Raw genomic sequence first — 21,595 nt, 5'->3', positions numbered from 1 at the left:
GAGAAAAGGGGAGAGAGAGAGTGAGGGAAAAAAGGGAAAGAGAGGGTGAGGGAGAAAAGGGGAGAGAGAGAAGGAGAAAGGGGAAAGAGAGAGGGTGAGGGAGGAAAGGGGAGAGAGAGAGAGTGAGGGAGTAAAGGGGAGAGAGAGAGTGAGGGTGAAAAGGGGAGAGAGAGAGTGAGGGTGAAAAGGGAGAGAGAGAGTGAGGGTGAAAAGGGAGAGAGAGAGTGAGGGAGAAAAGGGGAGAGAGAGAGTGAGGGAGAAAAGGGGAGAGAGAGAGTGAGGGTGAAAAGGGGAGAGAGAGTGAGGGTGAAAAGGGGAGAGAGAGTGAGGGAGGAAAGAGGAGAGGATGAGTGAGGGAGGAAAGAGGAGAGGATGAGTGAGGGGGAGAGAGAGAGAGAGAGAGAGAGAAAAGGAGGCTTTGGCCTGAGGTGGGCTGTGCCTCCTGCATTAAAATGATGTCAGTGAGTTTACACCATTGCCTGGACGATCCACTGGCGATACAGGAGTCAAGTGACTGAACCCTGACGGAAATCTCGCCCCCGCCCCCTGCACCTCCCCACCCCCACCCCACCCCCTGCCCCCTGCACCTCCCCACCCCCACCCCCACCCCACCCCCTGCCCCCTGCACCTCCCCACCCCCCGCCCGTGCCTGTTGGAACAGGCAGAGAGAGAGGAACAGGCAAACAAGTTCACAGAGACAAGCAATCACCGGCATTAAATGAGGGACGAGTGACACAGGAGGATACAGAGTGGATTAAATTTTATTAATAACGGGTCATTTTGAAATCAGAGCTCCCGCCTCGTCTTTCCTTCTCTTGTCTCAATGGTTCGCTATTTCCGGCACTGGTTTTGGATCAGAGCGAGTTGGCCAATGAATGCCCAGAATTCCTCGAAGGTCAGCTTATTGTCTTTGTTGGTGTCCAGCTCGTTCATCTTCTTGTCGACATCCAACTGAGGGAAAGAACTTAACTTTTAGAGACTGGTGCACGACACCCCTACAAAAACATTGGAACATTAGGAACAGGAGTGGGCCATTCGGCCCCTCGAGACTGCTCCGCCATTCAATAAGATCGTGGCTGATCTCCGACCTCAACTCCACTTTCCCGCCCGATCCCCATATCCCTCGATTCCCCTAAGAGTCCAAAAATCTATCCTTGAATATACTCAACGACTGAGCATCCACAGCCCTCTGGGGTAGAGAATTCCAAATATTCACGACCCTCCGAGTGAAGAAATTCCTCCTCCTCCTCTCAGTCTTAAATGGCCGACCCCTTATCCTGAGACTATATCCTTTAAACCCCTCGATTAGATCACCCCTTAATCTTCTACATTCAAGGGAATACAAGCCCAGTCTGTGCGACCTGTCCTCGTAATTTAACCCTTTTAGCCCCGGTATCATTCTGGTGAATCTGCTCTGCACCCCCTCCAAGGCCAATATATCCTTCCTGAGGTGCGGTGCCCAGAACTGAACGGGGTATCTCCAGATGGGGCCTGACCAGAGCCTTCAGGTTGCCTCTTGATTCCAAGTCCAAGACGTTTGGGAGGAGATGGAGGCTGAGTAGTCGGAATTGTCAGCCCTCCGGGATTGTCCTGGGGGTCACCGCCTTCACTTGGCGTTACCGGGACGGAAAACCGCCTCGAAATGGGGTCAGAGGCCACCCAGCCCCGGTAACCCTGGCGACGCAGCCGCCGCCATTTTGAAAGGGGGCCTCCCGCCGGGTGATGGGAAATCAGCGTCCTACGATGTAAGTGGGGCCTCCTTCGCCATTTTCGGTCGGAACTGGCAGGAGGAACAGCCCCCCCACCCCCCGGGCGATGGAACCGGAGAGGCCCGCTAAAGGATGGCGTCAAGGTAACAAAGGCACGGATGAGGGTTTGAACAGAAGGTGGGCTGAGGCGAGGGTGGAGGTTTGACAGGTGCAGTGACCTCGATGGCGGAGTCACTTACTCGAGAGTGGGCTCATCCCGAGATTCTTACCTTGTTATAAGACGGCAATTCCTTTTTTAGAAGTGCTTTAAATTCGTTTTTGTTGAGTGTCTTTTGGCAGCCCTCTTGCTCGGCATGCGAATAGAAATTTGCAACCAGTGTGTTAATTGCTGCCTCCATTCTCACTCTCCTTTTCCGTATCAATCTAAATGTAAACACATCAGAAACATGTATTTAAAATTAACCCAGCTCCCGTGGCTGGCAGAAAGAAAGATTTGCATTTCTGACGCGCCTTTCATGACCGCAGTACGTCCCAAAACGCTTTTGAAGTGTGGTCACTGTTGTACAGCCAATTTGCGTACAGCCAATTTGCGCACAGCAAGATCCCACAAACAGCACCGTGATAATGACCCAGATCATCTGTTTTGTAATGATGTTGGTTGAGGGATAAATATTGGCCCCCCAGGGAAGAACTCCCCCTGCTCTTCTTCCAATAGTGGCCGTGGGATCTTTTACATCCACCTGAGAGGGGCAGACGGGGCCCTCGGTTTAACGTCTCATCCGAAAGACGGCCCCTCCGACAGTGCGGCACTCCCTCAGTACCGGGCGCGTTAGCTTAGATTTGGTGCTCAAGTGTCTGGAGTGGGGGCTCGAACCCATGACCTTCAGGGTCAGAGGTGAGAGCGATACCCACTAAGCCACATGCAACACCCGATGTGGGCCAGGCTGTACAGACCAGAAGACCTGCAAGCTATGGCCCGTAGAGTTAGGTGCCCTCCAGTATGGCAGAAGTCGGGACACCGCTGTTGGACTCTGGACGAAGAGAGGGGGCTATCAGGCAAACTCTGGGGCCCGTCTAGTTGTTCCTGTGGGGCTTTGGAGATGATCAGTGGGTCCGGCAGACAGGAATCCTTGTAACAGGTGGCACTCCAGTACTGGCTGGAATACCCTACTCTCAACGCCATCGTGACCTCCCCATGAACTACAAGTTGCCTAGCAACCTGGCACACTGGCTCTCCACAACGGGCAGGCCGCCACGAACCAAACGGCGGGAACGGGTGTGCGAGACGGGCACGCTCGCCCGTCTGAGGGGACCCAACCTCCCCCAAAAGTTCGGGCATAAACTGAGGTCGAAGGTGATAGAGAGAAAAGGGAGATGGAGAGAGAAGGCGGGAGGAAGGGAGTACCAGAAGACAAAAGAGAAGGACAGAGAGCTCGTCCCTGTTAAGGGTGCCTGAATGGACTCACCGTTGTCACCAACACTTGCAGAGAACGATGTGGAAAACTAAAGGACTGAGCTTGGTTCTTATAGCAGTGTAGCTAGCAACACGTGGCCTGCAATCATCACCTCATTGCATAGTTTAGGTCTGGCCACACCTCCCAATCAATATTTTACTCAGAGAACAAGTCTAGTATTATCCTTCACAATCGGTAGTTTGATGAAGCAATTCCTGCCTCATCACCCCCTCCCACCCGAATACGTCCAGTCTGCCCCATCAGGCTACGGCCTATCCCCCAGAGGTGAAAGGTCAACGTCGAACCCACCCGGCCCCCTCATAACGCGATTTTTCCTGACGTGCTCCTGGCTGGAGCAATGACAAGCCTTTTTAGGTGGCCGCCGTGCTTCAGTGGGTGAGTCTCTGAGTCAGAAGGTCGTGGGTTCGAGCCCCCGCTCCGGAGATTTGAGCCCATAATCCAGGCCGACACTCCCGGCGCCATCTTTCGGATGAGACGTTAAACCGAGGGCCCCGTCTGCCCCTCTCAGCTGGGTGTAAAAGATCCCACGACCACTATTGGATGAAGAGCAGGGGGGAGTCCTCCCCGGTTTATTGGCCGAAATTTATCCCTCAACCAACATCTAAAAACAGATGATCTGGTCATTATCACATTGCTGTTTGTGGGATCTTGCTGTGCGCAAATTGGCTGCTGCGTTTCCTACATTACAACAGTGACTACACTTCAAAAAGTACCTCATTGGCTGTAAAGCGCTTTGGGACGTCCTGAGGTTGTGAAAGGCGCTATAGAAATGGGAGTTCTTTCTTTATAATTATTCAGCTCTGGGTGGTCTAATTTTTAGCTGGAAAACACAAGATGGCCGCTCCAGAACTACTTTATTTGGGACTTGTATCCATCCACAGTAGAATATAGGCCGTGTGTAATTGGCTGCAATTTTGCGACAAGGTGGGGATATATTATCAGTCGCACTTTCCTGAAATGTTTTATTTTCAGTTATGTGGAGAGACTGGAGAAGCTGGGATTGTTCTCCTTAGAGCAGAGAAGGTTAAGGGGAGATTTAATCGAGGGGTTCAAAATCATGAGGGGTTTTGATAGAGTAAATAAGGAGAAACTGTTTCCAGTGGCAGGAGGGTCGGGAACCAGAGGACACAGATTGAAGGCAATTGGTAAAAGAACCAGAGGGGGAGATGAGGAGAATTTTTTTTGACGCAGCGAGTTGTTCTGATCTGGAATTCGCTGCCTGAAAGGGCGGTGGAAGCAGATTCAATAATAACTTTCAAAAGGGAATTGGATAAATACTTGAAAAGGAAAAATTTGCAGGGCTCTGGGGAAAGAGCGGAGGAGAGTGGGACTAATTGGATAGTTCTTTCAAAGAGCTGGCACAGGCCCGATGGGCCGAATGGCCACCCCCTGTGCTGCATCATTCCATGATTCTCTTGTTTTTTGTCCTGGTCCTTTGCTGCAGGTGATGACTGGGTTCATTTAAGTTTGTGTTGGCAGTCATATGGTGCCCATTGGCAGTCATACGGGGCCCATTGGCAGTCATATGGTGCCCATTGGCAGTCATACGGGACCCATTGGCAGTCATACGGTGCCCATTGGCAGTCATACGGGACCCATTGGCAGTCATACGGGACCCATTGGCAGTCATACGGTGCCCATTGGCAGTCATACGGGGCCCATTGGCAGTCATACGGTGCCCATTGGCAGTCGTATGGGACCCATTGGCAGTCATACGGTGCCCATTGGCAGTCATACGGTGCCCATTGGCAGTCATACGGGGTCCATTGGCAGTCATACGGTGCCCATTGGCAGTCATACGGGGTCCATTGGCAGTCATACGGGACCCATTGGCAGTCATACGGGGTCCATTGGCAGTCATACGGTGCCCACTGGCAGTCATACGGTGCCCATTGGCAGTCATACGGTGCCCATTGGCACCAATGAGGCGTAAAAGCCAGGCGGGAAGCAAAATGTACATTTGACCCCGAAACGTCTCTGTTCCCGTTGGGCGGGTTCAGATTAAAATCGGGCTTCAGAGGCTTTTTATTATCTTTGACATCTCCCAAAGGAGGGCCATCAATCACAGCAAGGCTCTGTCACATCTCTTACAAAGAGTTTCACATTCAATGGAGCTGAAATACAATGAGTTGCCTGGGCAACAAGTCAACAGTGTTGGAATATTGGCCAAGACACCAGGGAGAACTCCCCCACACTTCTCCATCCACCCGAGGCCTCCATTTAAGGTCTCATCCGAAAGACGTCACCTCCGACAGTGCAGCACTCCCTCAGTACTGGGCACTGGGAGTGTCGGCCTGGATTAAGGGCTCAAGTCTCTGGAGTGGGGCTCGAACCCTCGACCTTTATGACCCAGAGGCGAGAGTGCTGCCCACCAAGCCACAAGCTGACAAACCTGAGTGGTCACTCATCGACTTGTTACCTGACAGTAAATCTCCTTCATCACTTACAGAGTCTGATATGTCCTTCCTGAGGTGCGGTGCCCAGAACTGAACGCAGTCTTTCCAGATGGGGGTCTGACCAGGACTCTGTACAACTGAAGCATCACCTCCTCCCCCCTTTGTATTCCAGCTCCCCTGTCTGGAGCTCTGCCAGACGCGACACTGTGCCGTACAAAAGGCCCAGGTTCAGACCCCCACTCAGTCAGTTGATCGCGGTCGGGGCAGCAGCAGAGGGGTTTACACTCGGCCTCAGCTCCCCTTGCGCCCGGCGGGAGGGGCAAATCAGCCCCCGGGGTTCCCACTCCTGACCACTATCCAGCCCGGCCGGGTTGCGATGCCTTCTACAGTCGAGCAGCCTGCCAACCCGGGCGCGGGGAGAAATGGACGCACAAGGGAGGTACCCCGGGGAGGGGGGGTAGCCACTTCTCATCGCAAAGCTAAACCCCAGCAAGAGCCAGAACCTTCGTCGAGGGCGAATGAAACATAATCACTATTTGGCTGCGGTGTAACCCAGCCCCTGTAATAACAGCACTCTGCCTGTCTATCTATATTTACAAAGGTAACTTTCTACAATCAAAATGGTTCGAATTGTAAGGACGAGGATAAAAAAAACCAGGGCTGAATACCTGGGCGGGGAGTGGTGCATCGAAGGCTGCAGGTTTGCCCTGTTTCTTGGACTGAGTCAGAGCTGTGGGTGGGAACAATGCACAGAGCAAAGGACGAGGAATGTCACGAGGGACAAATTGACCAGCACCAAAACAGGTCGAGGGGGCTGAAAAATAATATCAACGGGAAGCAGCACAAGCCGAGCGTCGAGGCCAGCATCAGGGAGTAAGGGCTGTCTCACACCCGACTCTTAAACCCAACCCTAATTGGAACAAAACGCAAGATAAGATGGTGAAACTAGAAACTGAGAACACGAACACAAGAGGGGACAATCACCCCCTCTGCCCGCCAAACCAAACCTAACCCTAACCCTAATCCTAACCCTAACACCAACTGCAATACTAAATTTCATCAAAAACTGCCTGACTCTCCCACCGCCACTCCGGGCTGCTCCCATCTTAATTTTCGCTCTCTGAAGCATGTTCTACATTGAAGGCAGAATATAAATAAGTATTGCTTTGTTAGGGTTAGTGGAAAGATTATGTAAAGCACGGAGCTTAGTTGCCCGTTTGAAATTCTAGTTTAAACCCATGGAATAAAAGGGGCAGTAGCAGATACAGAATTGGCTGAGGGACAGGAAACAGAGAGTAGTGGTGAACGGATGTTTTTCGGACTGGAGGGAGGTGTACAGTGGTGTTCCCCAGGGGTCGGTACCAGGACCGCTGCTTTTCTTGATATATATTAATGATTTGGACTTGGGTGTACAGGGCACAATTTCAAAATTTGCAGATGACACAAAACTTGGAAGTGTAGTGAACAGTGAGGAGGATAGTGATAGACTTCAAGAGGATATAGACAGGCTGGTGGAATGGGCGGAAACGTGGCAGAGGAAATTTAACACAGAGAAGTGTGAAGTGATACATTTCAGTAGGAAGAGCAATGAGAGGCAATATAAACTAAAGGGAACAATTCTAAAAGGGATACAGGAACAGAGAGATCTGGGGGTCTATGTGCACAAATCGTTGAAGGTGGCAGGGCAGGTTGAGAAAGTGGTTAAAAAAGCATACGGGATCCTGGGCTTTATAAATAGAGGCATAGAGTACAAGAGCAAGGAAGTCATGATGAATCTTTATAAAACACTGGTTCGGCCACAACTGGAGTATTGTGTCCAGTTCTGGGCACCGCACTTTAGGAAAGATGTGAAGGCCTTAGAGAGGGTGCAGAAGAGATTTACTAGAATGATTCCAGGGATGAGGGACTTTAGTTACGTGGATAGACTGGAGAAGCTGGAGTTGTTCTCCTTGGAACAGAGACGGTCGCGAGGAGATTTGATCGAGGTGTTCAAAATCATGAAGGGTCCAGACAGAGTAGATAGAGAGAAACTGTTCCCATTGGCATAGATTTAAGGTGATTGGCAAAAGAACCAAAGGTGAGATGAGGAAAATCTTTTTTACACAGCGAGTGGTTAGGATCTGGAATGCACTGCCCGAGGGGGTGGTGGAGGCAGATTCAATCATGGCCTTCAAAAGGGAATTGGATAAATACTTGAAGGGAAAAAATTTGAAGGGCTACGGGGATAGGGCGGGGGAGTGGGACTAGCTGGATTGCTCTTGCATAGAGCTGGCACGGACTCAATGGGCCAAATGGCCTCCTTCTGTGCTGTAACCTTTCTATGATTCTATGATTCTATGCCCCTATTTATAAAGCCCAGGATCCCGTATGCTTTTTTAACCACTTTCTCAACCTGCCCTGCCACCTTCAACGATTTGTGCACATATACCCCCAGATCTCTCTGTTCCTGCTCCCCCTTTAGAATTGTACCCTTTAGTTTATATTGCCTCTCCTCAATCTTCCTCCCGAAATGTATCACTTCGCACTTCTCTGCATTAAATTTCATCTGTCACGTGTCCGCCCATTCCACCAGCCTGTCTATGTCCACCTGTCCTAGTAAAATTGAAGTCAATGGGAATCAGGGGGAAAGCTCTCCAGAGTCATACCTAGCACAAAGGAAGATGATAGTGGTTGTTGGCGGCCAATCATCTCAGCCCCAGGACATTGCTGCAGGAGTTCCTCAGGGCAGTGTCCTAGGCCCAACCATCTTCAGCTGCTTCATCAATGACCTTCCCTCCATTAGAAGGTCAGGAATGGGGTTGTTCGCTGATGACCGCACAGTGTTCAGTTCCATTCGCAACCCCTCAGATAATGAAGCAGTCTGTGCCCGCATGCAGCAAGACCTGGACAACATCCAGGCTTGAGCTGATAAGTGGCAAGTAACATTCGCGCCAGACAAGTGCCAGGCAATGACCATCTCCAACAAGAAAGAGTCTAACCACCTCCCCTTGACATTCAACGGCATTACCATCGCCGAATCCCCCACTGTCAACATCCTGGGGGTCACCATTGACCAGAAACTTAACTGGACCAGCCACATAAATACTGTGGCTACAAGAGCAGGTCAGAGGCTGGGTATTCTGCGGCGAGTGACTCACCTCCTGACTCCCCAAAGCCTTTCCACCATCTACAAGGCACAAATCAGGAGTGTGATGGAATACTCTCCACTTGCCTGGATGAGTGCAGCTCCAACAACACTCAAGAAGCTCGACACCATCCAGGACAAAGCAGCCAGCTTGATTGGCACCCCATCCAACACCCTAAATATTCACTCCCTTCACCACCGGCGCACTGTGGCTGCAGTGTGTACCATCCACAGGATGCACTGCAGCAACTCGCCAAGGCTTCTTCGACAGCACCTCCCAAACCCGCGACCTCTACCACCTAGAAGGACAAGGGCAGCAGGCACATGGGAACAACACCACCTGCACGTTCCCCTCCAAGTCACACACCATCCCGACTTGGAAATATATCGGCCGTTCCTTCATCGTCACTGGGTCAAAATCCTGGAACTCCCTTCCTAACAGCACTGTGGGAGAACCTTCACCACACGGACTGCAGCGGTTCAAGAAGGCGGCTCACCACCACCTTCTCAAGGGGCAATTAGGGATGGGCAATAAATGCCGGCCTCGCCAGCGACGCCCACATCCCATGAATGAATTTTTAAAAATTCGAGTTGAACTACTGGTCCATAGATAGGATATTTTCCATTTTAGAAAGGATTATGCTCCGACCTACAACCTTGCTCCAACCCAGCCTTTCTTGTCTCTCTCTATTTTACCCATAGTGTCTGGTCACTGTCTCAACTGAACTGTCTCAATTGTTCCTGCTAACTTCTCCATGTTCCTCCACTCTTAAAGTCCAGAACTCAAGACTCAGGGCACTAAGTCCCATTCATTCTTTCCCCGAGCCTTCCCCTCCCTCGGTGTCAGCCATGGCTCAGTGGGTAGCATTATCCTGGCTGACACTCCCCGTGCAGTACCGAGGGAGTGCCGCACTGTCTTTCAAGGTGAGACGTTAAACTGAGGCCCTGGCCGCCTCTCAGGTGAACGGAAAAGATCCCACAGCCCCACTATGGGAGTTCTCCCCGGTGTCTTCGACTGATATTTACCCCTCAACCAACAGCACCAAAACAGGTCATTAATTCATTGCTGTTTGTGGGATCTTGCTGTGCGCAGAATGGCTGCCTCATTTCCTACATTACAACAGTGACTACACTTCAAAAGTACTTCTTTGGCTGTCAAGCGCTTTGGGACGTCCTGAGGTTGTGAAAGGCGCGGTAGAAATGCAGGTTCGTTCTTTCGTTCCATGGACTCCCCCACCACGGGCTCAGGTGAGGACAATATAGAGAGAGGCAATCAAGGTTTTGACAGAGAGGGAGAAGTTGGACGCCCATGTTGAGTGAAGGGCTGTCTACCTGACAAGGAGTTTGATGTGCTCTCTCAAGCAGTGATTGAGAAAGTGAGACCATCTCGTCTTGAAGAACACAAAGAAATGAACGAGCATGGGGCTGACCAGATACTTTGGCACAGAGTCGCGGAGGCTGTGGTTTTGGTCAAGTGACTCCGTTTTTACCTCAGGCTGCGTTCGGGCCTTGTGGGGCCTTGTTGTGCATCACGAGCCTGAAGCCTTGGCGCTCTTGTTGAGGTGATCAGTCAGTTGCTGGCAGAGGGCGAGGAATCTTGCCTGTCGCCATGTTCAAGTGGATGGTGGAGACGGGGGCGGGGGGGTGCCGTCTTAAGGTGGGCTCAGGGCCTCGGGTTCTTGGGGGGAGGGGCAGTCTTAGCATGGGCTTAGAACCCCCAATTTTGGGGGATGGCCCGTGTCGCAGCGGGATGAGGATCCCTAATTCTGGGGGGGGCGAGAGGCCGTGTCGGAGTGGGATCAGGACCCCCAATTCTGGGGGAGAGTTGAGGTCTGGTTTCATTCTTGAAATACCCGGGCAAACCCAGGGCTGTACCATCGCCACGTAAAGACAATTTGGCCCAATATTTTTCCCAAGTTTAGTGAACTGATTTGTAATTTATGGATCCTGCCCTCACTTGACGACTAATATGAACACCAACGTCAACTCCAAAACAAAAAACACATTGACCGAACATTGACCATCTGTATCTAACAGAAATAATTACGAATCAGCCTTGTGCCAGCCCTCAGTGCCTGGTCTGGATGCTCGTTTCACTATCCTGGCGCTGCTATGAAAGGTTTCCTCAGTGGCTACCCAACTTGGGAGGTGGGAGGCTGCCATTGAGGACTCAAGATGGCTTTGGTGGGCCACCTCGAGCAGCTGTGGGCCTTGAGGGTTAGGCTGCAGCCTCTCGGCCTGGGCTGGCATTAACAAGGGCACCGGCGGAGTGGGTGGCGGGGGGAATCAGGAATGCTGTCGTCCCTGAGAGCGGGCGGCAGATGCCTCTCCCGTGGAGCCAAGGCCACTCTCCTGGGACCGGGCCTCAGCTCTCCTCCGGCTCTGCGCGAGGAGTGGAGGGGACGACCCGGAAACTCCTGTCAACGCTGGCCCTCAAAGCCAAGATGGCAGCCGTCTGAGCTTCCCTGGCAGCTGTGAGAGCTGCCACTCCATCATAGCGGGCGCCACGGTGGTGTTGATGGAGATGGCCGCTCGGCATGGTAGACGGAAAGGTCTCCATGCAAAGTTGGCGCTGGACGCCTCCATGCTCTGAGCCGTTGCGCGCAAGCTCTTTGGCAGCCTGCCAAGTGGACCTGGCATCTCCTGGTACATGCCCCTCGGCCTTCTTTGGTAGGCTGGGCCCTCAAAGCTCTCCGCAGCAGAGCCAGTGGCGTCCTATCCCCCTCCTGTACACAGTGAGTCACCCCTCCTCCAGCCCAGCCTCCAAAGGCCTCCAGTCTCCGAGCTGGCACTTGTAAGGGTCAGATCAAGTGAGGCTGCATCTTCAGGGAGGCAGGGCTCCTCGCCCTCCACCGGTGGGCATATCTCCCCATCTTCAGCACCTGAAATGAAAGAGAGGGACGAGGGTCAGCTTTTAGTGTGAAGGGAGAGCAGGCTGGGCGGGGAAAGCAGCTGCAGTCTCGGGCAAGTCAGAAGTCAGATCCAACAGTGGTCCTGGGATCTTTTACGTCCTCCCGAGAGGGCAGACATCTACGGTTTAATATCTCATCTGAAAGACGGCACCTCCGACAGTGCGGCACTCCCTCGGTACTGTCCCGGGGAGTGTCGGCCTGGATTATGGGCTCAAGTCTCTGGAGCGGGGGCTCGAACCCACGACCTTCTGTCTCAGAGGCGAGAGGGAGAGAGAGAGACCCACTGAGCCCACCTGGAGCGAGCAAGGTCACATTCTGCCTTGACCTCTACAAAAACCCGCCCTCCTACAGTGTCCCTCGAGCAGGAGAATGTCCGAGGAGGGGTTTTCAGGTGGCGAGAGGCCGGCTGAGATTGGATGCTGCAAGGTGGGGAGGGGCAAGTGTAGGGGCCCTTGGAGGTGGTGGGGGGAAGGCAGATTCACCAGAATGATACCAGGGCTTAAAGGGTTAAATCACGAGGACAGGCTTGTATTCCCTGGAGAATGGTCACAGCACAAAAGGAGGCCACTCGGGCCGTCGAGCCCGTGCCGGCTCTCCGCAAGAGCAATCCAGCTCGTCCCGCTCCCCCGCCCTTTCCCCGTAGCCCTGCAAATTCGTTCGCCTTCAAGTATTTATCCAATTCCCCTCCGAAGGCCGCAGGTGAATCTGCCTCCGCCACCCCGCCTCGGGCAGTGCATTCCTGGTCCTAACCACTCGCTGTGAAAGCTGTGAGAGGGAAGGGAAAGCTGCCCTCAGGGAAAGCCAGGGAAAAGTACAGCTCCTGAGAGAGCGGAAGGGTGTTGGGTGAGTGCACCCAAGAGTGACTCGGGTGAGGCGAGTGCAGCCAATGGAGCAGCGACAACATTGTGAGCATGTTACCACATACCAATGACGGGGAGCCACACCCAGAACCTTTACACTCTCAGTACTTTTCCATTTCAGAGAGTACTGAGCCCAGTGATTCTCGCCCTCCAGCTCCTGAAAGCATTGGCCCCTCCCTCCTTTCTGGGGTAACGCCCTCTTCATGTGCGAGAGGAAAGAAAGAATTGAATTTATATATCACCTCTCACATCCTCGGGCCCATCTGAAAACTTGACGTGTTTAGGAACATAGGAACAGGAGTCGGCCATTCAGCCCCTCGTGTCTGCTCCGCCATTTGATAAGATCATGGCTGATCTGTGATCTAACTCCATATACCTGCCTTTGGCCCATATCCCTTCATACCTTTGGTTGCCAAAAAGCTATCTATCTCAGATTTAAATTTAGCAATTGAGCTAGTATCAATTGCCGTTTGCGGAAGAGAGTTCCAAACTTCTACCACCCTTTGTGTGTAGAAATGTTTTCTAATCTCACTCCTGAAAGGTCTGGCTCTAATTTTTAGACTGTGCCCCCTACTCCTAGAATCCCCAACCAGCGGAAATAGTTTCTCTCTATCCACCCTATCCGTTCCCCTTAATATCTTATAAACTTCGATCAGATCACCCCTTAACCTTCGAAACTCCGGAGAATACAACCCCAATTTGTGTAATCTCTCCTCGTAACTTAACCCTTGAAGTCCGGGTATCATTCTAGTAAACCTACGCTGCACTCCCTCCAAGGCCAATATGTCCTTCCGAAGGTGCGGTGCCCAGAACTGCTCACAGTACTCCAGGTGCGGTCTAACCAGGGTTTTGTATAGCTGCAGCATAACTTCTGCCCCCTTGTACTCCAGTCCTCGAGATATAAAGGCCAGCATTCCATTAGCCTTACTGTACCTTCATCACCTTGGGCCCGTGTTCAAGACTGCCATCGGTGGTATTGGCCAGCTCGTGCGTAGGCCAGAGTCTCAATTGCTGCACCCCGCCCAGCACCAAGCAACATATCGTGGGCAACTTACATTGGTCTTCTCAGTCAGGGAGGCCACAAGGATGGAAATGCTTTTCCAAGAGTGGGGTCAAGGTCCAGTGTTCGGGCAGCGCAGAGGGGGGCTTTACTGTTCCGGTGCGGCACCTGAACCCTGACCCCTGACCCGTGGCTTGGGAGTTCTTGTTGACCCCTATCCAAAATAATGGCGGTGTATCCGAGACAGATAGCGTAGATGCATTTAAGGGGAAGCTAGATGAGGGAGAAAGGAATAGAAGGATATGGTGATAGGGTGAGATGAAGTAGGGAGGGAGGAGGCTCGCGTGGAGCATAAACGCCGGCACAGACCAGATGGGCCGAATGGCCTGTTTCTGTGCTGTACATTCTATGTCATTCCATATGCTTCAGTTACAAAGTCTCTGTTGTAATTTAGGGAAACGCAGCAGCCGATTTACTGATGGATCCCAGAGGGTGAGGGGGCTGGGTTTGTCATCAGCCTGGGAGACAGTTACCCTCTGTTGGGTGAGCGAATCAAAGGATGTGGAGCTACAGCGGACACATGGATTTGAGATGCAGATCAGCCATGACCTCATTGAATGGCGGAGTGGGCTCGAGGGGCTGAATGGCCTCCTCCTGTTCCTACGTTCCGGTGGCATTCTACACGGGTCTGTTATGGGACCTCTTTTGTTTCATCATCGAATGGTTACAACACAAAAGGAGGCCATTCGGGCCGTCGAGCCCGTGCCGGCTCTCTGCAAGAGCAATCCAGCTAGTCCCACTCCCCCGCCCTTTTCCCGTAGCCCTGCAAATTTTTTCCCTTCAAGTATTTATCCAATTCCCTTTTGAAAGCCACAATTGAATCTGTCTCCACCACCCCCTCGGGCAGTGCATTCCAGATCATAATCACTCGCTGCGTAAAAAAGTTTTTCCTCATGTCGCCTTTGGTTCCTTTGCCAATCACCTTAAATCTATGCCCTCTGGTTCTTGACCCTTCCGCCAATGGGAACAGTTTCTCTCTATCTACTCTGTCTAGACCCTTCATGATTTTGAACACCTCGATCAAATCTCCTCGCAACCGTCTCTGTTCCAAGGAGAACAACCCCAGTTTCTCCAGTCTATCCACGTAACTGAAGTCCCTCATCCCTGGGATCATTCTAGTAAATCTCCTCTGCACCCTCTCTATGGCCTTCACATCTTTCCTAAAGTGTGGTGCCCAGAACTGGACACAATACTCCAGCTGTGGCCGAACCAGTGTTTTATAAAGGTTCATCATGACTTCCTTGCTCTTGTACTCAATGCCTCTATTTATAAAGCCCAGGATCCCGTATGCTTTTTTAACTACTTTCTCAACTTGTCCTGCCACCTTCAAAGATTTGTGCACATATACCCCCAGATCTCTCTGTTCCTGTACCCCTTTTAGAATTGTGCCCTTTAGTTTATATTGCCTCTCCTCGTTCTTCCTGCCAAAATGTATCATTTTGCACTTCTCTGTGTTAAATTTCCTCTGCCACGTGTCCGCCCATTCCACCAGCCTGTCTATATCCTCTTGAAGTCTATCACTATCCTCCTCACTGTTCACTACACTTCCAAGTTTTGTGTCATCTACAAATTTTGAAATTGTGCCCTGTACACCCAAGTCCAAATCATTAATATATATCAAGAAAAGCAGTGGTCCCAGCACCGACCCCTGGGGAACACCACTGTACACCTCCCTCCAGTCCGAAAAACAACCGTTCACCACTACTCTCTGTTTCCTGTCCCATAGTCAATTCTGTATCCATGCTGCTACTGTCCCCTTTATTCCATGGGCCGCAGTCTTGATGATAAGCCTACCGTGCGGCACTTTATCAAACGCCTTTTGAAAGTCCATATACAGAACATCAACCGCACTGCCCTCATCGACCCTCTCTGTTACCTCATCAAAAAACTCAATTAAGTCAGTTAAATACGATTTGCCTTTAACAAATCCGTGCTGGCTTTCCCTAATCAATCCACACTCGTCCAAGTGACTGTTAATTCTGTCCCGGATTATCATTTCTAAAAGTTTCCCCCACCACCGAGGTTAAACTTACTGGCCTGTAGTTGCTGGGTTTATCCTTACACCCTTTTTTGAACAAGGGTGTAACATTTGTAATTCTCCAGTCCTCTGGCACCACCCCCGTATCTAAGGATGTTTGGAAGATTATGGCCAGCACCTCCGCAATTTCCACCCTTACTTCCCTCAGCAACCTAGGATACATCCCATCCGGACCGGGTGACTTATCTACTTTAAGTACAACCAGCCTTTCTAGTATCTCCTCTATCAATTTTTAGCCCATCCAGTATCTCAACTACATCTTCTTTTACTGAGACTCTGGCAGCATCTTCTTCCTTGGTAAAGACAGATACAAAATACTCATTTAGTACCTCAGCCACACCCTCTGCCTCCAGGCGTAGATCTCCTTTTTGGGCCCTAATTGGCCACACCCCTCCTCTTACAACCCGTTTACTGTTTACATGCCTATAGAAGACTTCTAAATTCTCTTTTATGTTAGCCGCCAGTCTATTCTCATACTCTCTCTTTGCCCCTCTTATTTCCTTTTTCAGCCTGGTTCTCACTTATATTATCAACCTGACATCTGTCATACACCCACTTTTTCTGCTTCATCTTACTCTCTATCTCTTTCGTCATCCAGGGAGCTCTGGCTTTAGTTGCCCTACCTCTCCCCTTGTGGGAATGTACCTAGGCTGTACCCGAACCATCTCCTCTTTAAAGGCCGCCGATTGTTCGATTATAATTTTGCCTGCCAATCTTTGATACCAATTTACCCGGGCCAGATCCATGCTCAACCCACTGAAATTGGCCCCCCTCCAATTGTGTATTTTCACTCTAGATTGCTCCTTGTCCTTTTCCATAGCTAAACCTTATGATATTATGATCGCTGTTCCCTAAATGTTCCCCCACTGACACTTGCTCACTTGACCCACCTCATTCCCCAGAACCAGATCCAGCAATGCCTCCTTCCTCATTGGGCCAGAAACATACTGATCAAGAAAGTTCTCCTGAGCACACTTCAGAGATTCCTCCCCCTCTTTGCCCTTTCAATTACTATCCCAGTCTATATTAGGATAGTTGAAGTCCCCCATTATCACTACTCTATAGTTCTTGCACCTCTCTGTAATTTCCCTGCAAATTTGCTCCTCTATATCCTTCCCACTAGTTGGTGGCCTATAGAATACACCCAGTACTGTAATGGCACTCTACTGTTTCTTAACTCTAACCAAATAGATTCTGTCTTTGACCCCTCAAGGACATCCTCTCTCTCCAGCACTGCAATATTCTCCTTAATCAATACTGCCACCCCCCACCTCCTTTCTTCCCTTCCCTATCTTTCCTGAACATCTTGTATCCAGGAATATTTAGTACCCAATCCTGCCCTTTTTTGAACCAGGTCTCTGCTATTGCCACCACATCATATTCCCATGTGACTATTTGTCTGCAGCTCACCAACCTTGTTTACTACGCCTTGTGCGTTTACACACATGCACTGTAAACCTATCTTAGACCTTCTCGTATTGTCCCTTGGTCTGATCCCACCCAATACTGTACTATTTCTTACTCTAGTGCTATCTGTCTCTCCCAATCCTTTGTGCACCTTGTTTCACCTTTCCAATGCTACATCCTGGTGCCCATCCCCCAGCCAAATTAGTTTAAACCCCCCTCCCCCACAGCACTAGTGAACCTCCCCGCGAGGACATTGGTCCCAGCTCTGTGGAGGTACAACCTGTCTGGCCTGTACAGGTCCCACCTCCCCCAATGCCCCAGGAATCTAAAGCCCTCCCTCCTGCACCATCTCTCCAGCCACACATTCATTCATCTGCTCTATCCTCCTATTTTTCTACTCTCTATATAATTCTATAATATCTTTATAAATGACCTGGAGCTCGGAATCTCAGGCACAGTGGCTAAATTTGCAGATGATACAAAGCTGATGAAGGCAGTAGATTTCAAAACTGAACAGGAAAAGGTACAGGAGGATTTGAACATACTTTCAATGAACTATTAAATGTTGGTGTTCAGAGGGATTTGGGTGTCCTCGTACACAGCATGCAATTAGGAAGGCAAATAGTACATTGGCCTTTATTGCAAGGGGGTTGGAGTACAAGAGTAAGGAAGTCTTGCTGCAATTGTACAGGGCTTTGGTGAGACCACACCTGGAGTACTGTGTACAGTTTTGGTCTCCTCATCTAAGGAAGGATATACTTGCCTTAGAGGCGGTGCAATGAAGGTTCACTCAATTGATTCCTGGGATGAGAGGGTTGTCCTATGAGGAGAGATTGAGTAGAGTAGGCCGATACTCTCTGGAGTTTAGAAGAATGAGAGGTGATCTCATTGAAACATAAATAATTCTGAGGGGGCTTGACAGGGTAGATGCTGAGAGGCTGTTTCCCCTGGCTGGAGAGTCTAGAACTAGGGGGCATAGTCTCAGGATAAGGGGTCGGCCATTTAGGACTGAGATGAGGAATTTCTTCACTCAGAGGGTGGTGAATATTTGGAATTCTCTACCCCAGAGGGCTGTGGGTGCTCAGTCATTGAGTATATTCAAGGCTGAGATGGATAGATTTTTGGACTCTAGGGGAATCAAGGGATATGGGGATCGGGCGGGAAAGTGGAGTTGAGGTCGAAGATCAGCCATGATCTTATTGAATGGTGGAGCAGGCTCGAGGGCCGAATGGCCTACTCCTGCTCCTATTTATCTGTTCTTATGAAGGGTCGAGAACCAGAGGACACAGATTTAAGGTGATTTGCGAAAGAACCAAAGGCGACATAAGGAAAAACTTTTTTACCCAGTGAGTGGTTAGGATCTGGAATGCACTGCCCGAGGGGGTGGTGGAGGCAGATTCAATCATGGCCTTCAAAAGGGAACTGGATAAGTACTTGAAGGGAAAAAATTTTCAGGGCTACGGGGAAAGGGCGGGGGAGTGGGACTAGCCGGATTGCTCTTGCAGAGAGCCGGCACGGGCTCGACGGGCTGAATGGCCTCCTTCTGTGCTGCAACCGTTCTATGATTCTATCATTGGTGCGACCGCACTTCGAATAACGTGCACAGTTCTGGTCGCCACGGATATTGCAGCTATTAAGAGAATACAGAAGAGGGCAGCCATATTGATTGAGGGGGTGGAGGGAATGGATTATGAGGCGCCATTGTTCGCACTGGAAAAGGGGAGGTTGAGAGGTGATATGATTGTGGTTTTTAGGATTCTAAAGGGACTGAGTAATGTCGACCCTGACAAGCTGTTTCACCTTGACCAGGACAATAGAACCAAAGGACACGGCCTGTGCTCGAAGGAGGGTAAATTCAAAACTAATCTGCCTGAACAATATTTCAGTGAGCAAGTGGTCAATCTATGGACCAGACTCCCGAGGGAGACGGTGGAAGCAGTATACATGGATTCATTCAAATGCAAATTAGAAAATAATACCTTGGGATACAATATATCAGCAATTTGAGACATGACATGTAGTAAGTGTAACATGTTCGGGAGGAAGAGGTCACTTTGGACCTCTGGTTCCCAAAGTTCTCCCCCACTGGGGGTTTTCCTCATCTCATGTCTGGGTCTGTTGGAGACTAATTGAGAGATTGATTGACATAATTAGTCAACAACTCCATTATCATTGTATCAGCGACTACCAGGGCGGGAGAAGGTGACCTAAGTGGGCCTTATTGCTGCAGTTATATAAGGTATTGGTGAGACCGCACCTGGAATACTGCATACAGTTTTGGTCTCCATACTTAAGAAAAGACAAACTTGCTCTCGAGGCAGTACAAAGAAGGTTCACTCGGTTAATCCCGGGGATGAGGGGGTGGACATATGAGGAGAGGTTGAGTAGATTGGGACTCTACTCATTGGAGTTCAGAAGAATGAGAGGCGATCTTATTGAAACATATAAGATTGTGAAGGGGCTTGATCGGGTGGATGCGGTAAGGATGTTCCCAAGGATGGGTGAAACTAGAACTAGGGGGCATAATCTTAGAATAAGGGGCTGCTCTTTCAAAACTGAGATGAGGAGAAACTTCTTCACTCAGAGGGTGGTAGGTCTGTGGAATTTGCTGCCCCAGTAAGCTGTGGAAGCTACATCATTAAATAAATTTAAAACAGAAATAGACAGTTTCCTAGAAGTAAAGGGAATTAGGGGTTATGGGGAGCGGGCAGGAAATTGGACATGAATTTAGATTTGAGGTTAGGATCAGATCAGCCATGATCTTATTGAATGGCGGAGCAGGCTCGAGGGGCCGATTGGCCTACTCCTGCTTCTATTTCTTATGTTCTTATGTTAATCTTTCTTCATCTAGAAATCTCTATCTTTGTACACCGAAAGGTCCCACCAACAGTAAATGAGATAAATGACCAGTTAATCTGGTCTTGGTTGAGGGATAAATATCGGCCCCCAGGACACCAGGGAGAACTCCCCCTGCTCTTCTTCCAAGAGCGGCCGTGGGATCTTTAACACGAGGGCAGACAGGACCTCGGTTTAATATAATTTCAGGAAAGTGCGACTGATAATATATCCCCACCTTGTCGCAAAATTACAGCCAATTACAAGTGGCCTATATTCTACTGTGGATGGATACAAGTCCCAAATGAAGTAGTTCCGGAGCGGCCATCTTGTATTTTCCACCTGAAAAATTAGACCACCCAGAGCCCAATAATTGTAAAGGAAGATCTTACACCTTTCACGGCCTCAGGACGTCCCAAATCACTTTACAGCCAATGAAGTACTTTTGAAGTGTAGTCACTGTTGTAATGTAGGAAACGCAGCGGCCAATTTGTGCACAGCAAGATCCCACAAACAGCAATGTGTTAAATGACCCAGATCATCTGTTTTTTTAGTGATTGCTGCTTGAGAGATAAATATTGGCCCCAGGGAGAATTCCTCTGCTGGTCTTCCAATAGTGGCCGTGGGATCTTTTACATCCACCTGAGAGGGGCAGAGAGGGCCTTGGTTTAACATCTCAACTGAAAGACGGCACCTCCGACAGTGCAGCACTCCCTCAGTACTGGCACTGGGAGTGTCGGCTTAGATTATGCGGCTTAAGTCTCTCTGGAGTGGGGCTCGAACGCACGACCTTTAGACTCAGAGGCGAGAGATAGTGCTGTCCACTGAAAGTGAGTGCTGGTCGGCTGTGTAACTGGGAGGGGGTAAACACAGCTCAGTGCCAACTGGGTGATGTTAAGTCTTCCAGTCCCCAGTACTGACGCCTCTCATCTCGAGGAGCAACTAGTAATGAACCAGCCCTGGACAATGGTGGGAATTGGCTTTAAGGGGACGCTTTGTTGCTTGTGTGTTGGCTGTGGCTTAGTGGTTAGCTCTCTCATCTCTGAATCAGAAGGTCGTGGGTTCGAGTCCCTCTCCAGGACTTAAGCCCATAATCCAATCTGACACTCCCGGTGCCAGTACTGAGGGAGCGCTGCACTGTCGGAGGTGTGGTCTTTCGGATGACATATTAAACCACGGCCCCTGTCGGCCTTCTCAGGTGGATATAAAAGATCCCACGGCTACTATTTGGAAGAAGAGCAGGGGAGATCTTCCTGAGGCCAGGATTTATCCTTTAAACAACAGATGATCTGGTCGTTTATCTCATTGCTGTTTGTGGGATCTTGCTGTGCGCAAATCGGCTGCTGCGTTTCCTACATTACAACAGTGACTACACTTCAAAAAGTACCTCATTGGCCGTAAAGCGCTTTGGGACGTCCTGAGGTGGTGAAAGGTGCTGTAAAAATACAAGTTCTTTCAGGCAGAAAACTGAGCAGCTTTTGAGCGGAGATGAGACGATTGCCCCCTGGGAGGGGGAGTCAGTGGGTGGGTCATTACCTCTCAGGCAGTGCTGACCTGCAGCTTGTGGATCTCCTAAACCCTCCATCCCACTCTGGGCCAAGCCTTAAGAATAGAGAAGGTCCATAGATCTGCAAGTCAGGAGTGTGATGGAATACTCTCCACTTGCCTGGATGAGTGCAGCTCCAACAACACTCAAGAAGCTCGACACCATCCAGGGCAAAGCAGCCCGCTTGATTGGCACCCCATCCACCACCCTAAACATTCACTCCCTTCACCACC

At 50.4% G+C, this 21,595-nt stretch overlaps 1 protein-coding gene across 1 annotated transcript; it reads right to left on the bottom strand.

The window, feature by feature from the left end:
* Window positions 1-743: 743 nt before the first annotated feature.
* On the bottom strand, window positions 744-6,283 carry LOC137306727 (protein S100-A6-like). The gene is made up of 3 exons (XM_067976091.1): window positions 6,249-6,283; window positions 1,979-2,132; window positions 744-951 (listed from the first exon to the last, which is right to left on the bottom strand). The coding sequence occupies exons 1-3, from the start codon at window positions 6,266-6,268 to the stop codon at window positions 832-834; spliced, it is 294 nt and encodes a 97-aa protein (XP_067832192.1). The 5' UTR covers window positions 6,269-6,283; the 3' UTR covers window positions 744-831.
* Window positions 6,284-21,595: the final 15,312 nt, after the last annotated feature.

The sequence above is a fragment of the Heptranchias perlo genome, chromosome 44, assembly GCF_035084215.1.
Source record: "Heptranchias perlo isolate sHepPer1 chromosome 44, sHepPer1.hap1, whole genome shotgun sequence".
NCBI lineage: Eukaryota > Metazoa > Chordata > Chondrichthyes > Hexanchiformes > Hexanchidae > Heptranchias > Heptranchias perlo.
This window is presented reverse-complemented; position numbering and strand designations above follow the sequence as displayed.